The 19,174-nt window shown below is 37.4% G+C and overlaps 1 protein-coding gene across 1 annotated transcript in view; it reads right to left on the reverse strand.

The window, feature by feature from the left end:
* Positions 1–489: 489 nt before the first annotated feature.
* LOC131060749 (uncharacterized) overlaps positions 490–19,174 on the reverse strand; it is an 82,881-nt gene continuing 64,196 nt past the window's right edge. Inside the window, exon 2 of the mRNA XM_057994122.2 lies at positions 490–1,125. Within this exon, the coding sequence (XP_057850105.1) occupies positions 894–1,125 (232 nt within the window). The 3' untranslated portion in view covers positions 490–893. The remainder of the gene's footprint in view (positions 1,126–19,174) is intronic.

Raw genomic sequence — 19,174 nt, forward strand, 5'->3', positions numbered from 1 at the left:
TAAAAATTCCCAACAGACTTGTCCTATTGATCATCACTATGTGATAATCTCTCTCATGACATAACACTCTACCTCTTAATTTAGTAATGAGACAAGATGATAATTTTGGGGGTCATTTTCTTCGCATAGTTTTTACCTCTTACCAAATTTGATGATTGACTATCTTTATCTCACCACCCCTCTATTTGCTTATTGTATCTGAATTTTCATCTAAAGTGTTTTTCAGGAATAATTTGACACTACTCTTCCTAAGCTGTCATTTAAGTGATGGTAGACATTCGCTTTGAACGGGCTGCCAAGTATGGGCAGATACAAAGGCAATATGCTTGTCTAAAACGTATTATGGATAAACTAAACTATGTCAAAGCTACAAGGAATATCTCTACAAAAGCATTTAACATTTTATGTTCTATGTTGATCGCCTTGGGTATATTTAACTCTAGCTTACACGAACACTCGGATAAGAATGAACACATTGCCAACTCAATCTTCGGCACTCGAATATGCATTCCCCACATTAAGCTCTTGTATAGCTGCCATCTTACATTATATCCTATCTGATGCATCCTTTCCACCAGATACATGTTCTGTGAACCAAACAATCACCCCTTCAACACAAACCATATACAGAATCATCACTCTGTACACAGACATGGTTGAACGATAAACATGAATAACTTGAAAAAAACACGCTCGCAGAAGCAAATGTGTTCAATTTCCCTTTAGATAGTTTTCTTCACACATCATTTTCTTAGATACCAATTATATGTCAGTGATCCTGACAGATTTACAATCTGCAGCTATTCTTTCTGTACTCAAAAACTTATTATTTGGATCTTGCAGCAGTCAAAATAGAGACAAGCATCTATTGGTAACCAGCATCCACAGTTTGATTATTCTAATTTTCTTCCATCCACTGTTTCAGAATGACTTTCAGAATTTTGAGAATCCAGCAACTTTTGGCGTTCTGCAAACTCTCTTTCACAGGCATTTATGCCAACTAATATGTCAAGCATGATACCTGTTGTACCAAAAAAAACAAGTGGTCCCAGTGACTTTCTCTTGATTCCAACTGGAATTGCCAACAGAGCTCCTGCTGCAGAAAATATCCATGTACTCCATGAACTACAAACACCACAAAAGCAACATTACTGAGTCTATTTTATGTATATGAAAATGCAGTCACTTCAAAATTTAAATAAGTGGAGTTCAAACTATTCTATACCTTGTATATCCCAAAAAAAACTATATATTTTGTATATTGAGGATAATTGATGTCTGAAAATGCACAAACACTTTAAAATTTAAAAAAGTGGAGTCAAAAGTATTATATACTTGTATATCTCAAAAAACCATATATTTGAATCTTATTTAAAATCTCTTTCATTTCCTAAAAATGGATTGTAAAAATTGACCTATCTATGGTATTAGACTTGTATTGATCATTAATGGATTTGTAATATCCTAGCAGCGAAGCCAGTTTCCTTTTTCCCACAGGATAGTTGAGAGTTGAAGTTGCGAAGACAGTCTTCCAAGGCTGAATATGCAGTTATCTTTGTAGGTGCTCAGTTTTATTTAATTTTTAAGAATGCTTTTCATATTAAGTGCTAGGATCATCTGAGAACTAGAGTATGAGACTTTTATTGGTCATTCATGGATTTGTAATATCATAGTAGTGAAGCCAGTTCCTTTTTCCCACAGGATAGTTGGGAGTTGAAGTTGCTAAGCCAGTCTTCCCAGGCTGAATATGCAGTTATGTTGGTAGGTGCTCAAGCTTATTTAATTTTTAAGAATGCTTTTCATACTAAGTGCTAGGGTCATCTGAGAAATTCATAAGACATTTAACAAACAGACATTGGATGCATACAAGGATTGGTGCTCTTCAATTGCTGTTGAAGTCTATATGAGGCAATCAATAAAGCCAGATTTGTTTCTTCTAGACTCTAAACAGCACATTTAAATTACCTGTATTTTGGTCATCCAGATAAAGTCCTTCCTACAGGACATGCTGTTAGTGCTGGCACATGTTGAAAAGAACAAGCTCCGCTTAGGTTCGGAATCAAATAAATCCAACACAATGTAGAACCTGTAATTTCAAGTAGATTCCATGCTAATCATAAGAACAACTTTTGAATTTAAGAGTATACTGACGATAAACATGAATTCGATTCCCACCCATCTCAGTTAGTTACTTGCTCATGTGGTTGGGAAAAGTAAAGCACTAGCAATTTCTGAAGGTGAAAAAATATGCTCCGAAGTCCAAACATAATTGATATCATTTTGAAGGCCACGAACCTCTTCAGTTCAAATGCTCGGCACTCATCTCCCAATACTAGTTACACTTTAACAAACATTTAACTTTAGGCATACATTATCAGAACAGTGCATAGCTTATAGCTATTATCAAATAAGTAGAGTTTCTTTTTCTTTTCGATAGATAAGTGAGGGATTCTATTTGGAACCCTTGCTCATAATGGTTCCTATTAGCTATAAAAGCCTGGACACACAACTCAGCCACAATGCAAACACTACAAAAGCAACAACAATAGTTATAACAAAGAAACGAAAGAGATGCTGCAAAAGACATAACAAAAACAACAACATAGCAATAAAAGAATGAAGTCATTGGTGAGGTGGGTCCTCAGGCTGCCCATAGACTTTCATCCAGATTGGTTGGGGCATCCCCCCAGGCCTACGTTGGACCCAGCTGCCAAGTCTTCTTCTAGATCCACCAGCTGCCAATCCATACCTTTCTCCATTACCTCACAATTGCATTGAATTCCACACGCTCTACCTCTTCCCCCTGTATTACCTCTGCCATTCCTTTTTTAGCCCGTCAAGAGAACTGCCAAGTGGAAATCAGCTTGAATCCTTTAGTTCCACAAGGAAAGCCTCTTGCCATTTGTTCCATACAGGCATATCATCTCGTGCAGTGAGCATAAATGTACTTTCTGTGCCAAATCATCATCCATGCCCATGCATCTTATATCAGACAAAGCGGAAAGGCCCCAAAGAGCCTTCTTACTAATCAAAATTTTCCATGGATTGGATGTCACAGCAGCTGTGAAGTATTGCACCCAACACTGACTAGACCTTTCCAACCTGGGCAGGTACAAAAGCACAAGCCTAGGAAAATCGCTAATTAGCAACTGGTCATCATCCTTGTTTATGCTATTTTTTATCAAGTCTTTAGCACATTTTTCTTGTTTTTTCATTTTTTTTTTCTAATCTCCTTCTCTGTTACATAAAATTTATATTCATATCTGATACCTGGTGTCATAAGTGCCACATATCTCATTCCAACCATACTACTTTCAACTATCTTCTACTAAGTATGACCAATCTGGAAGATCTATGTTCTGGCGATGCTTGTGAACTGACTAGTCACATGCAGTGACGAATACAACACTTTGGCCAAAGTTTTATTTTCCAAAACAGTCATAAGTTCACTCACCTCTTACTTGACTCAGAGACTACTCTCATCCTAGGGTTTAGAAAGTTTCAACTCTCTAATCAGGACACAAAAACAGGTCTTAAACCAAACATGAATTTCATCAAGTACACTTATCTAAAAAGGACTCCCTCTTTGCTATTTGCAATCTAGGTTCTCGGTTTACCACCCTTAGTCCATGTGAAAGTATTTATAAGACTTCTTAATAATGTAAATTACAAACATGTAATCTTGAAACATAACTCTTTGTCTAGAATCCATTTAACCAAATATTCCTTATCGGTCTAAAAGAGTAACTTCTTGCATTATCCTGTAACTAGTAAATAGACCATAATTTCTTGAGTATATATGTATCTCAAATATACTATCATGATATTTATCCATTGTTCATCAATAGAACAATAATTTCCTTTCAAAAGAGAAGAACAACTCTTTTGTTCTATAACTCTCACAGAATAATATATACAGGTATATAGACTCGCATAAGAAGGTACACAGACATGATTCCTCATGCATATCAAGCTACTGTTCATACTGATAACTCAATAATATCTAATCCCAAACAGGTTTTTCCATATTATCATATAAGTATTTCAATTAAAAGATGCATTTCCTTTGCATATAATGTGCAACTATATAATCAAAATGAAGAAAATGACTTCCAAGCGAATGGAGAACATGCCTAGATAATGCTTTGAAAAACTTGAGATGAGAGAAGACGTGAGCCTTTGAATCCTTCACAAAGTAAGCTCCTCCAATATCCCTCCCAAAATTCTCAAGCAGAAAAGACGAATGCAAAAAGCTCTCTTCTCTATCCTTACTACGAATGAGAAAAACACCAAACTAACTAATTTCCCTTGCAAAACAAAACTAATTCTCCTTTTCCTAAAATTTCCCCCCAAGCACAAAGTAAGTGTCCCCACTCCTCTCAAAAACGTCCCCTTTTATATGCAAAGGAGATAAATTATTAAGCTATGAAAGCCTATCCTTTTCCCCGAGAAAAGTTCAAATTTTGTTTTAAAACAAACAAAATAATGTTCCGATAAACATAGATCTCCAAAAGACAAGGATGAATTCTATGTAATTAGTTATGAATTCAAGCCAAAAATAATGCATTTTAAATCCCCCACGTACATCCCTTAACAAATTAGTTTAAAAAGCCACGATAAAGTGGATCAACCAAGTCAAAGTCCACGTGTTCCATTAAAGAGGGCATTACTCAACAAACTTGTTTTAATTACCACATAATGTGGTTTGACCTAAGCTGAAAATGCCACCCACGTTCTATGGCCACATGCTACTGAAAAGGTGGCGATTCTCATAGATTTAATTCCCCATACTCCCTTGGGAGTAAGGTGAGCATGGGCTAACACTTAACTCCCATACACCACATGAGTAGAGTGCGCCACCTTCCATGGTGCACATGGGCTAACACATAACTCCCATAGACTTCACCTGCACGATAGGGAGGTTTTGCACTGCAAGGTCCCATGGGCAAATATTCTAAAGAAAATGCTACTTGGGAGGATTTTGATGAGATCCATCAAAAGTTTCCCTGTTTATTTTCTTGATATTTCTGGTTGTGAAAAAGACTTATTTTATAATTTCATGTTTGATACCATGCTTTTTAAACTTGATATACTGCAATCATCGGGGACAATGATTCATGAGGAGAAAATGTTACATCCCCAAATTTTGTTTAGTATTTCATTCCAATTCTAAATGGTTTTTACTTTTAACTTTTATGTTATAAGGTAGAATTACTATGAATTTGGATGAATCCTCATTAATGACATGTTATGATGTCAATTTGGTTTCCAATGTGTTTTGAAACTTGCAATGAAAATCATACATTGAATTGTTCATTTTGCAATGAATTTGAAATGCAAGAATGTTTTATTATGGAATATGACTATATGCACGAAAGTGGTCTAATCACATTTTTGATTGTCCAAGTGATATCCAGGAAGGAGATCATCAAGTTCATCCTACCAAAAGAACAGGGAGAGTATCATCCGAGAGGGGAGTATAGACAGAGGGAAAATGTGTTGATGTTGTTTTGAGACGTATGAATTATACACAAAATCTATATAAGAATAAATTACATTCATAAGTTCCTTACCAAGAACATATAACTCATATGTATTTATATATGAATATATATGATTTCTATTGTTCATATGTATAAATATATATACACAAGGCTTTAAGTATGGAAGTGTACATATACATATTCATATTTTTGTTATTTTCACATGTTTATCATCACCATCTTTTTATTCTTGTTTTTCTATTGTCTCTCTAACGGTCTAACCTCCTCCTCTTCCCTCAACCCCTCCCACTCATAATTGTCCCTCGTTCTCAAGTCCTCTAATCACTTCCACCCCCTACCTCTGTTTAAGACAGTCTACAAACCAATTCTTCGCTATTCTCTTCCTTATGATGGATCATTGACTGTGATCCGAAATGTCTTATTTGATTGGAAAACACAATTGTTTCCAGAAGCAATCTTTCGTATACCATGCTTGTCAACAACAATGCATTCGGATTTGGAAACGCAATGCTCTTTCCATGCTTCAAAAGTATTTTCTACAGCAAAAACCTAGCAGTAAATTTGGCTCTCTCAGCACCAAAACCCCCCACGAAACATCCACAGCATTTAGGACATTTTGCCCACACAAAAAACACTCACAATGGGGCTTCATCGCCTCCCATTTTACAATCAAATCCTACAAATCAAGGACAAAACATTCTTGATGCATGACATCAACAATCCACACAAAAAGACCTGTCTAGAATTTTTGTCACCAAATTAGACAAAACAATCTACCATTGTGCAATTTGTTCCATTCAAGGCAATCAAAAACCCATTTTTCTTCCTCCAGAATACCCTTAACCAATTCCATGTCCAGTTTGTCAACAATGGCAAAAATTGAATGTATCTATTTGGCTAAGAGAGGCCTGCTGAACGGAATCTCACCATTCTCTCCTTTGAGTTTCCTTGTTGCTAACATGCTAAGAAACCTCCTGCCATCACCAATTCGACAAACACCATTCCTAAAGTCATTGACACTCAATTTAAGACAATAGCCTAAAAATTGTGATTGCTTTTCCATCCTTACCTTCAATTCATAATTTATGAAGATTATACACGACTGAAGTGTAATGTAGACGTCATTGACCCCTTGAGAAATGAGAATATAACGATGATGTTAATAACATTAAAGTTGTCTCTCCAAAAGGGGCAATCCCTCAAGGCTAAATCAATCTACCACCGAGGTGCTAGATATAATTGATATAACTCCATGTCCACCACGCAATCCCTCAAGGCTAAAGCAATCTACCACCGAGGTGCTAGATATGATTGATATAACTCCATGTCCACCACGACATTAGCTAGTAAATTTGCAAAATTGTTCAATTTCCTTTAGCAATGAATGAAAAAATAGTAAGGCAAAGGATGAAGCTAGCCTTCAGGCCTGCTTGACAATTTTCTGCAATTTTGCATACCTAATTAATCATGCTTAGTCCGTAATCATTGTTACTAAGTAACATGACTTCTCAGCTTGAAGAGACACATCCTATCAAATGAGCCCCTTAAAGTACATTAACAACATCACCTTGTTGATTTAAATACACCTTTCTATTATTATAGGTTTAATCTAATTCAATATGAGTATATTACATATTTATCATGCATCAACCCGGCAAGCACGTAAACAAGTGGTATTAGAGCCTTTGTTCTTGTAAATTGTGGTTGCAAGATTGATTGCTATTATTTTGGCCAAGGCAATTGATTTTAAGAAAAGTATGAATCTTCATCCATGTGACTTACATGTGTGAGATCAAAACAAGCTTTTTGTCCAATTTGTGATTGGTATTTTTGTGACTCGTGATTATGAGATTCTTTGCTGACAGTTTCCCCTGGTTTGCATTTAGTTTTTTAGAAAATAATAATGTAAGACCTGGCTATTTTAATGTTTCACTCAAAACAAAGAGAAGGCTTATTACCTTTTACCTGGGTTTGTAGATAAATCACATCATACAGAAAAAATTTGAACTTCAAAAAAAAAAAAAGAATCTCAAAGAAGCTTTACATAAAAGAAAAAAGTTGTAAAAAATGAATCACCTTTTATGAAAATATGAATTCGAGTAAAAAACAATTCTATAAAAAAAATGCTCGAAGCAGGAAAAATAAAAAACACTGTTCTAAATTTTTAGACCATTCAAAAACGTACATTTGAAAAGACAAAGTTTATGATTATATATTTTTAACAACTTGAAATCATACCTACTTATAACTTTATGTAGTTTCTACTCGAATAAAATAATGAAAAAAAAATTCTTCCCTCCCCATTTTCTTCACTTAATTTTCCACATCACTTCATAAAGTCACAACTTCTTCCTTTCGAATTCATGAAATACATTAAAAAAATGTAATTCACACTTAAGGAAAGTAAAGGTAGTGATATAATTTAATCTTAAAAGAAATCCTTAAAACATAAATGAAGGTTCATTGATAATATAAAAGTCAAAAGCAAGATAAAGCTAAATTTGCTAATTTATTATCTATTAAATTAAGTGAAAAAAAAAGTGCAAAATCACTTTGGGATAAATTTAAAACAAACTATAATATTTTGAGAATTTTATAAGCTAAACCTAAAACCTCCATGTTTTATTTGCAAACATAATTTGTTATTAGAAACAAATGAATAACTCGACCAATATTATAACTTCAGATTATTTACATTTACAATTTGCTTGTAGAAAAGTTAATTACATCATGAAAGATGCACAATAGAGGTGGAAAGAAAAACAGATTATGAAGGCAAGACAATGTGACTTCACTCATGCTAGAAGGGTTATCCTCTTTAAGTATGCTAACAATATTGTTTTATGCAAGACAAAGGATGACTTGAAATAGAATTCAAATTCAACTCACAACACTTTGTGACTCCCAATCAGACTGATCTCAGATGGATTGATCAAGCATAGCTATTGTCAAAATTTATCACAATCATATTGGTTATCATACTCTTAAAGTCCTTTGAGGTTGAAGGCTTTCTAATGAAGAAGGGTGTGTCGTATACTTAATTAATCATGAGTACTTAATCATTGTTACCAAGCAACATGACTTCTTACCTTGAGGGGATATGTCCTATTGAAGGTGCACCTTAATGCATATAAATAATCTCACCCTATTCAATCATATACACCTCTATTATTATATTTTATTTTATATTACATATATATGATTAACATAACATTAAACTTTCCCCCCATTGATGGGGTCAGGAAGGTTGATCTCCTACAGGGCCCTTGGGCCAATGTGACATGGCGTGCCCTTGAGTCTAATTGGATAAAGATCAACTTTGACGGGGGGCATCTAAAGGGAATCCGAGGGCAAGCGGTGTTGGGTGTATTGCACGAGATCATAATGGAAACACTCTTGCGGAAAGAGCAGAATATTTAGGGGCGACCACGAACAACATTGCAGAGTTCAAGGTCGCCCTCCTAGGATTGCAAATGGCCAAGTATCTAAAGGTGAAGCGACTACATCTTGAAGGGGACTCGCTAATAACAGTCAATGCAATTTTGCAAAATGCCACTCCCAATTGGAAACTTGATCATTGGCTAAAGCTAATTCATGAATTAATCCAGAATTAATCCAGTCATTCGACGATTTTAAGCTTACTCATATTTTCGGAAAGGGTAACGGGGAGGCAGATGACCTAGCCAAGAATGCCTCGATGGACACCAATTGCCCACATGGCGTTGGAAGGCACCACGCAAACTCAACTCTAATACACCATCTCCATTTTGAAATTGGTGGCGAGATGAATGGGCATGACAACTACCTTAACATCTCATTAATTATAAAGCAATGATGATTTTGCACCCCAAGGAGATTTAGTGGCATACGAGGCAAGTACAACCGGCCATGGATTAACTCACAACGGATGAACTCAATGGCAAAGGATAGTTGTCGTGGCCAAAGACATGCTTAAGCTCGAATGAATTTTCTCCTAGACAGTCGTTCTTTTTGATGATTTTTTTGAGTTGAGAAATGGAAATGTAATCATGGCAAACTAAACTCTTCCATTAAATGGCAAGTTGGTGGAAATCTTCCATATCCTTCCCTCTATCCTTTCTCATTCTATCAGACTTTTTAGCTCATACTGGAAATTTGGTGGAGGCGCTCATGGATACCCCTATCAAACTCATTTTGAACAAGAGACAAACATCTTTTCTCGACAAAGTCAAGGAGAAACGGCTCAAAGTTGTGTCCAACTACTCACATGAATTGATAATCCATGCAATGAAGAAGGTTTTGGGTAGAGAATTCATCTTCACTTGCCACCACCCCATTGCAAACGGGGACCCCACTTTTTCACACATCACTCCACATTTTCACACATCGCCCCATTGCAAATGGGGACCCCCACTTTTTTGCTTTCTAGGTTAGTTGTTTTAGCTTAGCCGTTGGTAGTTGTCAAGTCTTTGCTATTAGCCTATCATCTGTGAGACATGAAGTTGGTAAGGAGTTGATCAAGTCTCTCTCTTTAGGATGAAGTGAGGTAAACCATTTCCTCGGCCCTCCAAAGCTTCCGACCTGCCTCTCCCAGCATTACTAATGGATGCCCAAACCCGATCGCTTCCCTCCCATCTCCTTTCACTACCCTTCCTATCATATCCTCCCTACCCACCTACCTATCTTCATCTCCTACCTTCATTCCCCAACTCCCATTTTCCTAACCTACACCTCCTACTTCCTACCCTTCACTCCCATCTCCTTCCATTTCATAACTTCCCTTCCCTAAATACTTCATACCCTCCATTCCCTACATTTTCTAGCCTATACCTCACACCCATCAACCTACCCATCCACTACCAACACTACCTTACCCTTTACCCCACTTTTTCTTCCCTAAACCACATCCCATCCTACCTATCCTTTCACTACCCACCACCAACCCCTTTTATCTCCCTTACCCCTATACTATCCTTATTTTCCCCTTTCATTACCCACACCTTGCACCCTTCTTTAACTTACCATCCTTTATCCCTTATAAATCCCATCTCCCGGCACCTTCTTTATTACCTTCTCCAAGCTTCCTTTTCATAACTATTACGCCACCTTACACCTCCCTCTACCCCACATCCCTTCCACCTTATCCCCTCCGTGGCACCTCTTTACCACATTCCCCCATCTTTCTTGCCACAATATCCCCTTCACTATCACACCTTCCCCTTCCCTTTTCACGCCCATGGCATATTTGGGCCCCACCAAAACTCTAGGATGGAGGATATAAAGCATTTCACTTTAATTTTAATTCAAACTTCCAAGTTCATATCTGCTCAAAAGGATTCACAGTGGAAGAAAATTTTAATTACTAACTCGCTTCAAAGGAGAGAAGATTTTCAAGCATAAATGAGGTGAATTATAAAAGATAAGCTGTGTAAGAGAAGACTCAAGTAGGCTGGTTCCTGATCAAAGAGTTTTATCAGATCACTAGGAATTTTATCAGATCACTGAATTTTATCAGATCTCTGGGAAGTGATCAGACCTCATTCACCCTTGATTTAAATGTAATTTCCAGTGGATTAATTTCTCTGAGTTTAGACCACAATCAGACCTTAGTATTATTTCATACTCAGAGATATGATTAAGTATATGATGTTTAATTCATGTTGTGTGTCTTTGCAGGTATGGTTGTAAACAAATGAAAAATGGAGCACAAGGAATATAAGATGATGACAAACCAAGAATGGGGACTCCTCAACACAAGGGAAAAGATCTGTGCATCACCACATGAAGAATGCACTCAGATAGAATCAATCCTGCAAACACAGATAGTCAGAGGTGAAAAATCCTAAAATCAGACCTAAGGTTATGAAAATCAGGCCTGATTCAATTGTGCAAATGCAAGGGTAAAAGCCAATGTTATATTGTACAAATGACTAGCAAAAGACCGATTTGACAATGAAGGTTCTTGTTCACACAAGGATAAGAAAGGTTCTCCACCAAACAACTTTGTGCAAATGATCCAACAAGTACCACCACCTAAGCCAAATTTGAGCAATTTTGAATGAGTGAATGGGTTTTAAATCACCAACTTTGTGCAAGTGAGAGCAAAATTCCAATCAGTCTTGGTGAAGAAGGGCAATCACATATGGTTAAACGGATCTTGCAAACCAAGCCCTTAAAGCCGATCTACCTAGGAGCTGCAATACAATCAAGGTTTAATCAAATACATCAATTAGTACAAAATTACAAATGAAGCAAGAGAAGCTGATTTGCCTTAGTATAATGAGGTGACCAAAAACTGATCAACCTAGGTTGGCGAGAAGAGTCAATTTTGAAAGGGCTTCATTTTCTTGGCGGATTGAAGCACAGCTCTTCCAAACTAAGAAGTCGATCAAGTCTAGAAAGCAAAACCATCAAGTTTGAAGGACTAATGAAGCACATTTCGACTTAGCCTGATAGTGAACCTCATGCGGAATGACCTAGGTTGGTAAGGAATAAACAAGTATTATAAAGACGCTTGTGCACCAACTTAGGTTGGTAGGAAATGAAATTCTCTTACTCAAGTTCAACTCTCACTAATGAGAAAGATGATACACATCAACATAAGTTGATAGGAAATCAATCTTACTAAGAAGATAAAAGGTGCACACTAACCTAAGTTGATAGGAAGTCGATCTTCCTAAGAGAATGAAAAGGTGAGAATTAACTTAAGTTCATGAGAAGGGCAAACAAAGGAGGTAAAAGTTAACTTCTAATCCTATAAGGTAAACAAATACATTGAACTTGGTTTCAAAAGCAATGAAAAGGTGAAGTTCAAGGAAATGAAATTTATAAAAACCTAAGTTGAAGTCTACCTGATAGGAAATCAAACATGAAGCGAAGTAGGTTGGACAAGTAATGAAGCGAATTTGAAGAGATTAAAATCCATCAAAACTAAGTTGGCTGGAAGATGAAGCAAAATTGGAAGATGTTTGATCAAATATAAGGCAATTTGAATTTGAATTAAAAAAAAATTAAATTTACTTGTCAAAGTCGGGTAAGGTCAAAGGGTGTGATTTCCTTGATGATTAAAGAAAGTAATAAAAATGTTTTTATTTAGCAAAGTCGACTTACATGCTACATGAAAGGGTGCAACTTTCAACTTCAAGGTATATATGTAAGGGAAGAGAAGCCTTTTACGTGGAAACTAATTCGAATTAAAATCACCTCTGCTCATCTATGTTCGCATAGCAAACAGGTTAATCTACAATTGCTTCAGGAAGTATTGTCAACCTTGCTTAAGGAGAAAAGTTCGCCAACCTCAATCAAACAAAGTTGTTTTAAATCTACATTAAAGAAAGACTCAGTAAATTCATCTCAAGGACTGAAAATCAGAGATGCAATTCATAAATCAGACCTAAGAAAGTCATTTCCAGGATTAGCAAGGGTGGTTATATATACATTCTTTAAGGGTTTCCATGTATTTCTCCTCATTTGTATTTTTCCTTGTTCTTGCAGGTCTGATACAACATAAAGAAGTCAAGACTCCAAAGTATACAGGAAAGACCATTCAATCATACCAAGGCAAATCAACATAGTGAAGAGTTCATCAAATATCAAGGATCAACATCAAAAGGTTAAGGTGAAGGCAAACAACATCAGCATGAAGGACTTAGGTTCTGCAACAAGACAATGCCAAGGCAAAGTTCACACTACAAGGAAGTGATGAGAAATCAAGGATTCTACAACATGAAGTCAAGAAAGACACCAAGGAATAACAAGATTAAGATCATGAATAATGGGAAGATCAACCACCATGATCACATTGAGCAGATTGAATAATGTCTCGAGTATCAAGAGATATTGTTCAAACACTTTGTGTTGATCTATCAAGTCTACAAGTGCAAACTCAGGTGTCATCCTAGTCATCATTCCACCAATCAGAGGACTTCCACATCAGCAAGTCTAAGTTCAATGAACCTGATTCATCTTGTTGATGTATGTGGTTAGTAGCAGGAGATATCCCAAAGCTATTAATACACTATGTTTTATATTTGCTAGATGAGCCGACCTTGATGAAGCAATTCATATATTAAATATGAAATGAATTTAATTAATTAATGCATGAGTCATGTTCTTAAGGGCCGACTCTTTGTGAAAGGATACCACTCATGTATATATATATGAGGTGCGACCTCATTCACTCTACAATTTGATTATTCATTGAATACAAGAGCAGTCCAAGTAAATAGCAGAGCAGATCGAATAATAGAAGAGTCGCTAGTATACCAAGACAAGTAGGTCTTTACATAGGAAATGTGCTCGGGGGAGATGATAACAAGATATCGTCTACGGTTGGGAAGGCAACAGATCTGAGTCATTGCCTGTGGTTAAAGGAGCACCCAGTTAACATTTTTGTTTGCTTACATCTCTGATCTGAAATTTAACATGGTATCAGAGCCAGGTTCATTTTCTGTGCATATCATTTTGCGATGAAAATATAGTTATTTTTCTTAATGCAGGGATCAAATAAATGAGCTCTGTTGGGGTCCACGTGACCAGCGCCATGAGCAAATGAAGCCGAATCTGTGCCCGAATCCGCGTCTTTCAGAGTTTTTTTTTCCCATGTTGTCAACATTGTAAGTCATGGTCATGATATGTGAACTTGATTCTGCACGTATCCATCTCCAAACTCGACGGCCCCGAGGTAGGCAGCGAGGATGTTAACACCTGGAGCGATGATGTCGGGATTCAGAATCTAGAGGAATCTGGTGAACCGGAAAGCCTACCCGTCATGATATTGTCGCACATCGATTACACAGGGATTGTCATGGACGGCAAACTTGTTGTAATTGGAGGGTCTTACAAGGATGGATAGTGCACGTGCGTGCACACTTCAGATGAGGCATTCGACCCGGAATCCGACAGATGGACACTGCTGCCCGATTTGTGGGCCATCAGACGCAACTATGTTGAGGAATCGAATGATGCGCAACTGCCAGTTGCAGTGATAGGGGGTCACACTCTATGCTATGCAGTCACACTCGAACGAGTTAATGCGATCACGAGAAGTGTTCAATCCATGAGATGCAAGACTATCTTATGCCAACACCGGAATTACCAAATACGAACATGAATCAAAGAATGTCATTGAGTCGTTTATCTTCTCCTTGTAGTCGGTTATGGGAGTTGGAAGGGAGCAGGCTCCGTGTTCAAATCCCACATGCATCTCAGAGAGGGCCCTGCACACTTTCGCAGTTTGGACTACGACGAACGATATGAGTACTTGAAGGGCATCGTTACAGGAGTCGTTCATAACCCGGGGCGCAGCGCTCCCCTCTGCCTCGTCAACTTCAAGTATCCCTCCCGTTACAGGCAGCAAACTAAGCTATTCATCACAGCCGAGGGTATGTATACTGGCCAGTTTATTTACTGCGATAAGACGGCAAATCTGACTGTGGGGAATGTCTTGCCTCTGACATCTATTCCCGAGGATGTTGTGGTTTGTAACGTGGAGCAACATGTGAGCGATTGTGGCTTCCTTGCCAAGGCTTCTGGATATTATGCCATTGTCATTAGTCACAACCTTGATAATAGCACTTCCAATGGCAGGATACATAAGTTCTTGTTACTTATTCAATGTTCCAAAGGAAGAAGGATGATATGATCGGTTTGCGATATGTTGTTCTTATACATGCGATACCTGTGAATGATCTGTTGTGCATTTACGTGTGGTTGTTCGTGGAATATATATACTGTACATATACTTGTTGCAAACTTAAACTCGGGTTTGGAAGCTTAGCAGAATCAAGCTTAGCTGAATCTTTTCTTTAATAATCAAAGAATCTTTGTGTTGAAAATTGAACAACCACACAAGAGCAAGGGAGATCTTAAGAGGAACCATGAAAAAAGGGTAAGTGATAGTAATTACGCAATTACAATGTCAACTCTCATTCGCCATAGTCGGGGACTTGGCTCATATGGTATCGAGCATTTCAATTCATCTCTGGTGAAGGTTTGCTGGGTCTAGTGCATACCTGAAAAGCGCTTAAATACAGCACTTGAAGAGATTCTGATTTAAATGAGATAAGTATTTCATGCTATAACTTTGATAATGAATCATGTATGCCTTATTAGATGAACTATTATTAATCTCTTTGAAATGCTTTCAGGATGGACCAAGAAGCATAAGAGATTGCATTCAAGGAAGGAAGAACTTGATGCTTGCTGCCATGAGACTGAGCTGGTGGCTGAAGACGTTTCTTCGAAGAGGAATCAACATTCAGAGGAAGTTTGATAATCCATCAGAGGCAACCTTCGACGAGGAGGTCAGAAGGTTGATATCAAATTCAGAGGGAGTCTGACACTTCATCAGAAGTAACCTTGGACGAAGAGGTCAGAAGGTTGACATCTGCTTCAGAGGGAGCTTGACATTTCAGCTTCAGAGGGAGCTCGACTTTTCAGCTTCAAAAGAAGCCACATCTTTTGGTTAATGCATTCTTTGTGAGAGAAGTTTGAGGTATCAGCCCTTGTTATGCATTCTTCTCTGTGAAAGAAGTTTGAGGTATCAGCCCTTGTTATGCATTCTTCTCTGTGAGAGAAGTTTGAGGTATCAGCCCTTGTTGTGCATTCTTCTCTGTGAGAGAAGTTTGAAGTATCAGCCCTTGTTGTGCATTCTTCTATGTGAGAGAAGTTTGAAGTTCCAACCCTTGTTCCACCCTCTAAGTATGGTGGATCCACCCTCTGCGAGTAGGCATGGTGGATGTCAAGTGAGAGACTCCATGACTTAGCAATTGTGTTTATTCACCCTCTGGGAGTAGCCACGGTGAATGTCATGATGAGATGATAAGCTTCTTTCATACACATGAGTGTAGTCATTGTGTTAGTCATTAAGATGAGGTGATGTGACTTGTAGATATCAAGAAGGATATCTCCCTAGCTAAAGAGGGAGTGTTGATGTATGTGGTTAGCAGCGGGAGATATCCCAAAGCTATTAATACACTATGTTTTATATTTGCTAGATGAACCGACCTTGATGAAGCAATTCATATATTAAATATGAAATGAATTTAATTAATTAATGCATGAGTCATGTTCTTAAGGGCCGACCCTTTGTGAAAGGGTACCACACTCATGTATATATATATGAGGTGCGACCTCATTCACTCTACGATTCGATTATTCATTGAATACAAGAGCAGTCCAAGTAAATAGCAGAGCAGATCGAATAATAGAAGAGTCGTCAGCATACCAAGACAAGTAGGTCTTTACATAGGAAATGTGCTCCAGGGAGACGATAACAAGATATCGTCTTCGGTTGGGAAGGCAACAGATCTGAGTCGTTGCCTGTGGTTAAACGAGCACCCAGTTAACATTTATGTTTGCTTACATCTCTGATCTGAAATTTAACACATCTCATGGTGGAGCAAGTGACACATGGCGCCTCATCAAATACTATTTTATGTACCTAACCTATTCTCTCACTGGTTAGAAATCAAGGTGGACATGTGTCCAATTCATTGTAATGATCTTATTGGCCAAAAGGAAGTTTGTTGTAACAAACCCTAATCTGGGCCATTGATCTCAAATTGATGTGAGCCTTAGAATTGTGAGGAGCCCTCTATATAAGGCTCAAGTATCTCATTTGAAAAGGTTAATAGTTAACAGTTCAAGAGCAAGAAGAATAGGATAAAAGATGGAATAGAGGTTAGATTAGAAGGCAAAGGTTGTTGCCTAGACTTTGTTGTAAAGAGCATATGATTTCACTGAAGCTATGGTGAATTTGATGTGTTATTTCAACAAGTTGCATGGTCTCTACTTCCCATTTTGCTTTCATGTTGTTTAGTTGAATGAAAGGAATTATGAACAACTAATGGTGAAATTCATTTATCCATACCACTAGCAATTTGCTGATTGTAAGTTTGCCTTGTGTGGTCAACTGGAATCCTTAAATGAGCTTAACTTCAATTGCTATTCATACCTTGATATGCATCACCTTGATGGTATCCTTGTCGTTGATAGTGATTTGAACATTATTTTTGCTCTCCTTAGAAGATCGCACTAAGCTTTGTAGAGTTGTTGCTTTGCATGTCGAAGCAAGGCTTAGTCAAGTTTCACCAAAGATTATTCATTGTCTCCTGCATTCTTAGGATTAGATTAGAATCCCTAAACCCTGTCTCTTTTGCCATTTTATTTTCCAAGCAAGTAGTTAGGATCTAAGTTCCAGCAACATCCAAAACATTCAAACATTCAAGTATTCAACGTAAGTCCCCTTGGATTACCAGCAATCACATTGATCAATTGAGCTTATCCACAAGTCGAGACCCGACAATAGAAACCTTGGAGTCTTCCAATTGATCACAAAGTTTAGCATTTGGGAAGATTTTGCTCGAGGATAAGATACTTTGGTATTTTATACTGTGTTTGATTGTGCATAAAAAAGACATCAACAATGCCCACCCAAGTAATTATCTCCTCTCTTGCGATTATCTAAATCTTTGCAGCATAATTTGATCTTTAAGTTAACTCTGCCTCTAGGCCTGGCATGAGATCTGCTGCTGTAATAAATCTCCTAGAATCTATTTCTGTTTCTGTGGCCCATCTCTTACAATTTTATCTGAATGTTTTTGTACAAGATTTCTTGTTGATGGAAAAGAAGGCTCTTCATCAAGCATTGGCGTCTCAGATAGTTTTAAAATAGTCTACAATTGCAACAGAGTATAACCCATAAAGTTTGCCAAGTCCAGCTTCAAGGCATTTTCCCCAGCATGCTCTATCTTTTATACTGTCTATCCGGTATCAGCCATAACCTCCGGCCTAAAGCCTAGAACCTTTCCTTTCTCATATGCAACTGTTTCTCAAGTACAACAAAACCATGCCTCCAATCTGATATGGCAAGATGCCAATCACAGCATCCTATTTAATTTGCTTTAACCTTTTACAATATATTCCATATTGAGCATGAACATACAAAATTTATTTTATATACACAATGGTCTTGGTTTACTCATCCTTATGCTTTAAATTCTTGTCTCTGTCCACTTTCTGAAAAGCCAAATTGAGCTGAGCCTTTGGGAAAAATCCTAGCGAAGCCACAAACAGGAACTTATAGATAGTCATGGAAAACCCTATTTCAGCAACACTGCAACAAGGACAAGCTATCACTTGGGAGTCTCATTTTGTGCATGTTAAGACTAACTATGGAGATAGCTATCCCAACATCCAGATGCCTAAGAGCTAATCACAAGAATCAAAGAAGATCAAAATGGTAGAATATCAATAATCTATACAAAGGCCGCAATGCAATGTAAAACTACATAGAGGACCCTTGTATAAATAAGCAAGGGTGAGACAGAACAACATACGATTATGACAATTGTTATAATCCTATGACTTGAGGCACTAAAAGTAAATGCCCTGAGTAAATCAACTAGGTATGAATAGATCCTAAAAGGGAAGCAGTTAGGTACTAAACCCCATTCACAACAACAGCCCCCCTTAAGTGTAACTTTGGGAGAAAAAGGAAAAAAGCAAATGACTCAAAGAGGGTCCTGGCAAGAAGGCCTGATGAGGTACCCAAGTACAAAAGAAAACGATGAAAGGATGGACTCAAGATGAACCCCCAAGGACAACATCGTTCATCTCAAGTACAAAAGAGTCTCTTAAAAATACATAAGGAGAAAATCCATAGGGAAAGACTCCTATCCAAAAGAAAG

The sequence above is a fragment of the Cryptomeria japonica genome, chromosome 10, assembly GCF_030272615.1.
Source record: "Cryptomeria japonica chromosome 10, Sugi_1.0, whole genome shotgun sequence".
Classification (NCBI taxonomy): domain Eukaryota; kingdom Viridiplantae; phylum Streptophyta; class Pinopsida; order Cupressales; family Cupressaceae; genus Cryptomeria; species Cryptomeria japonica.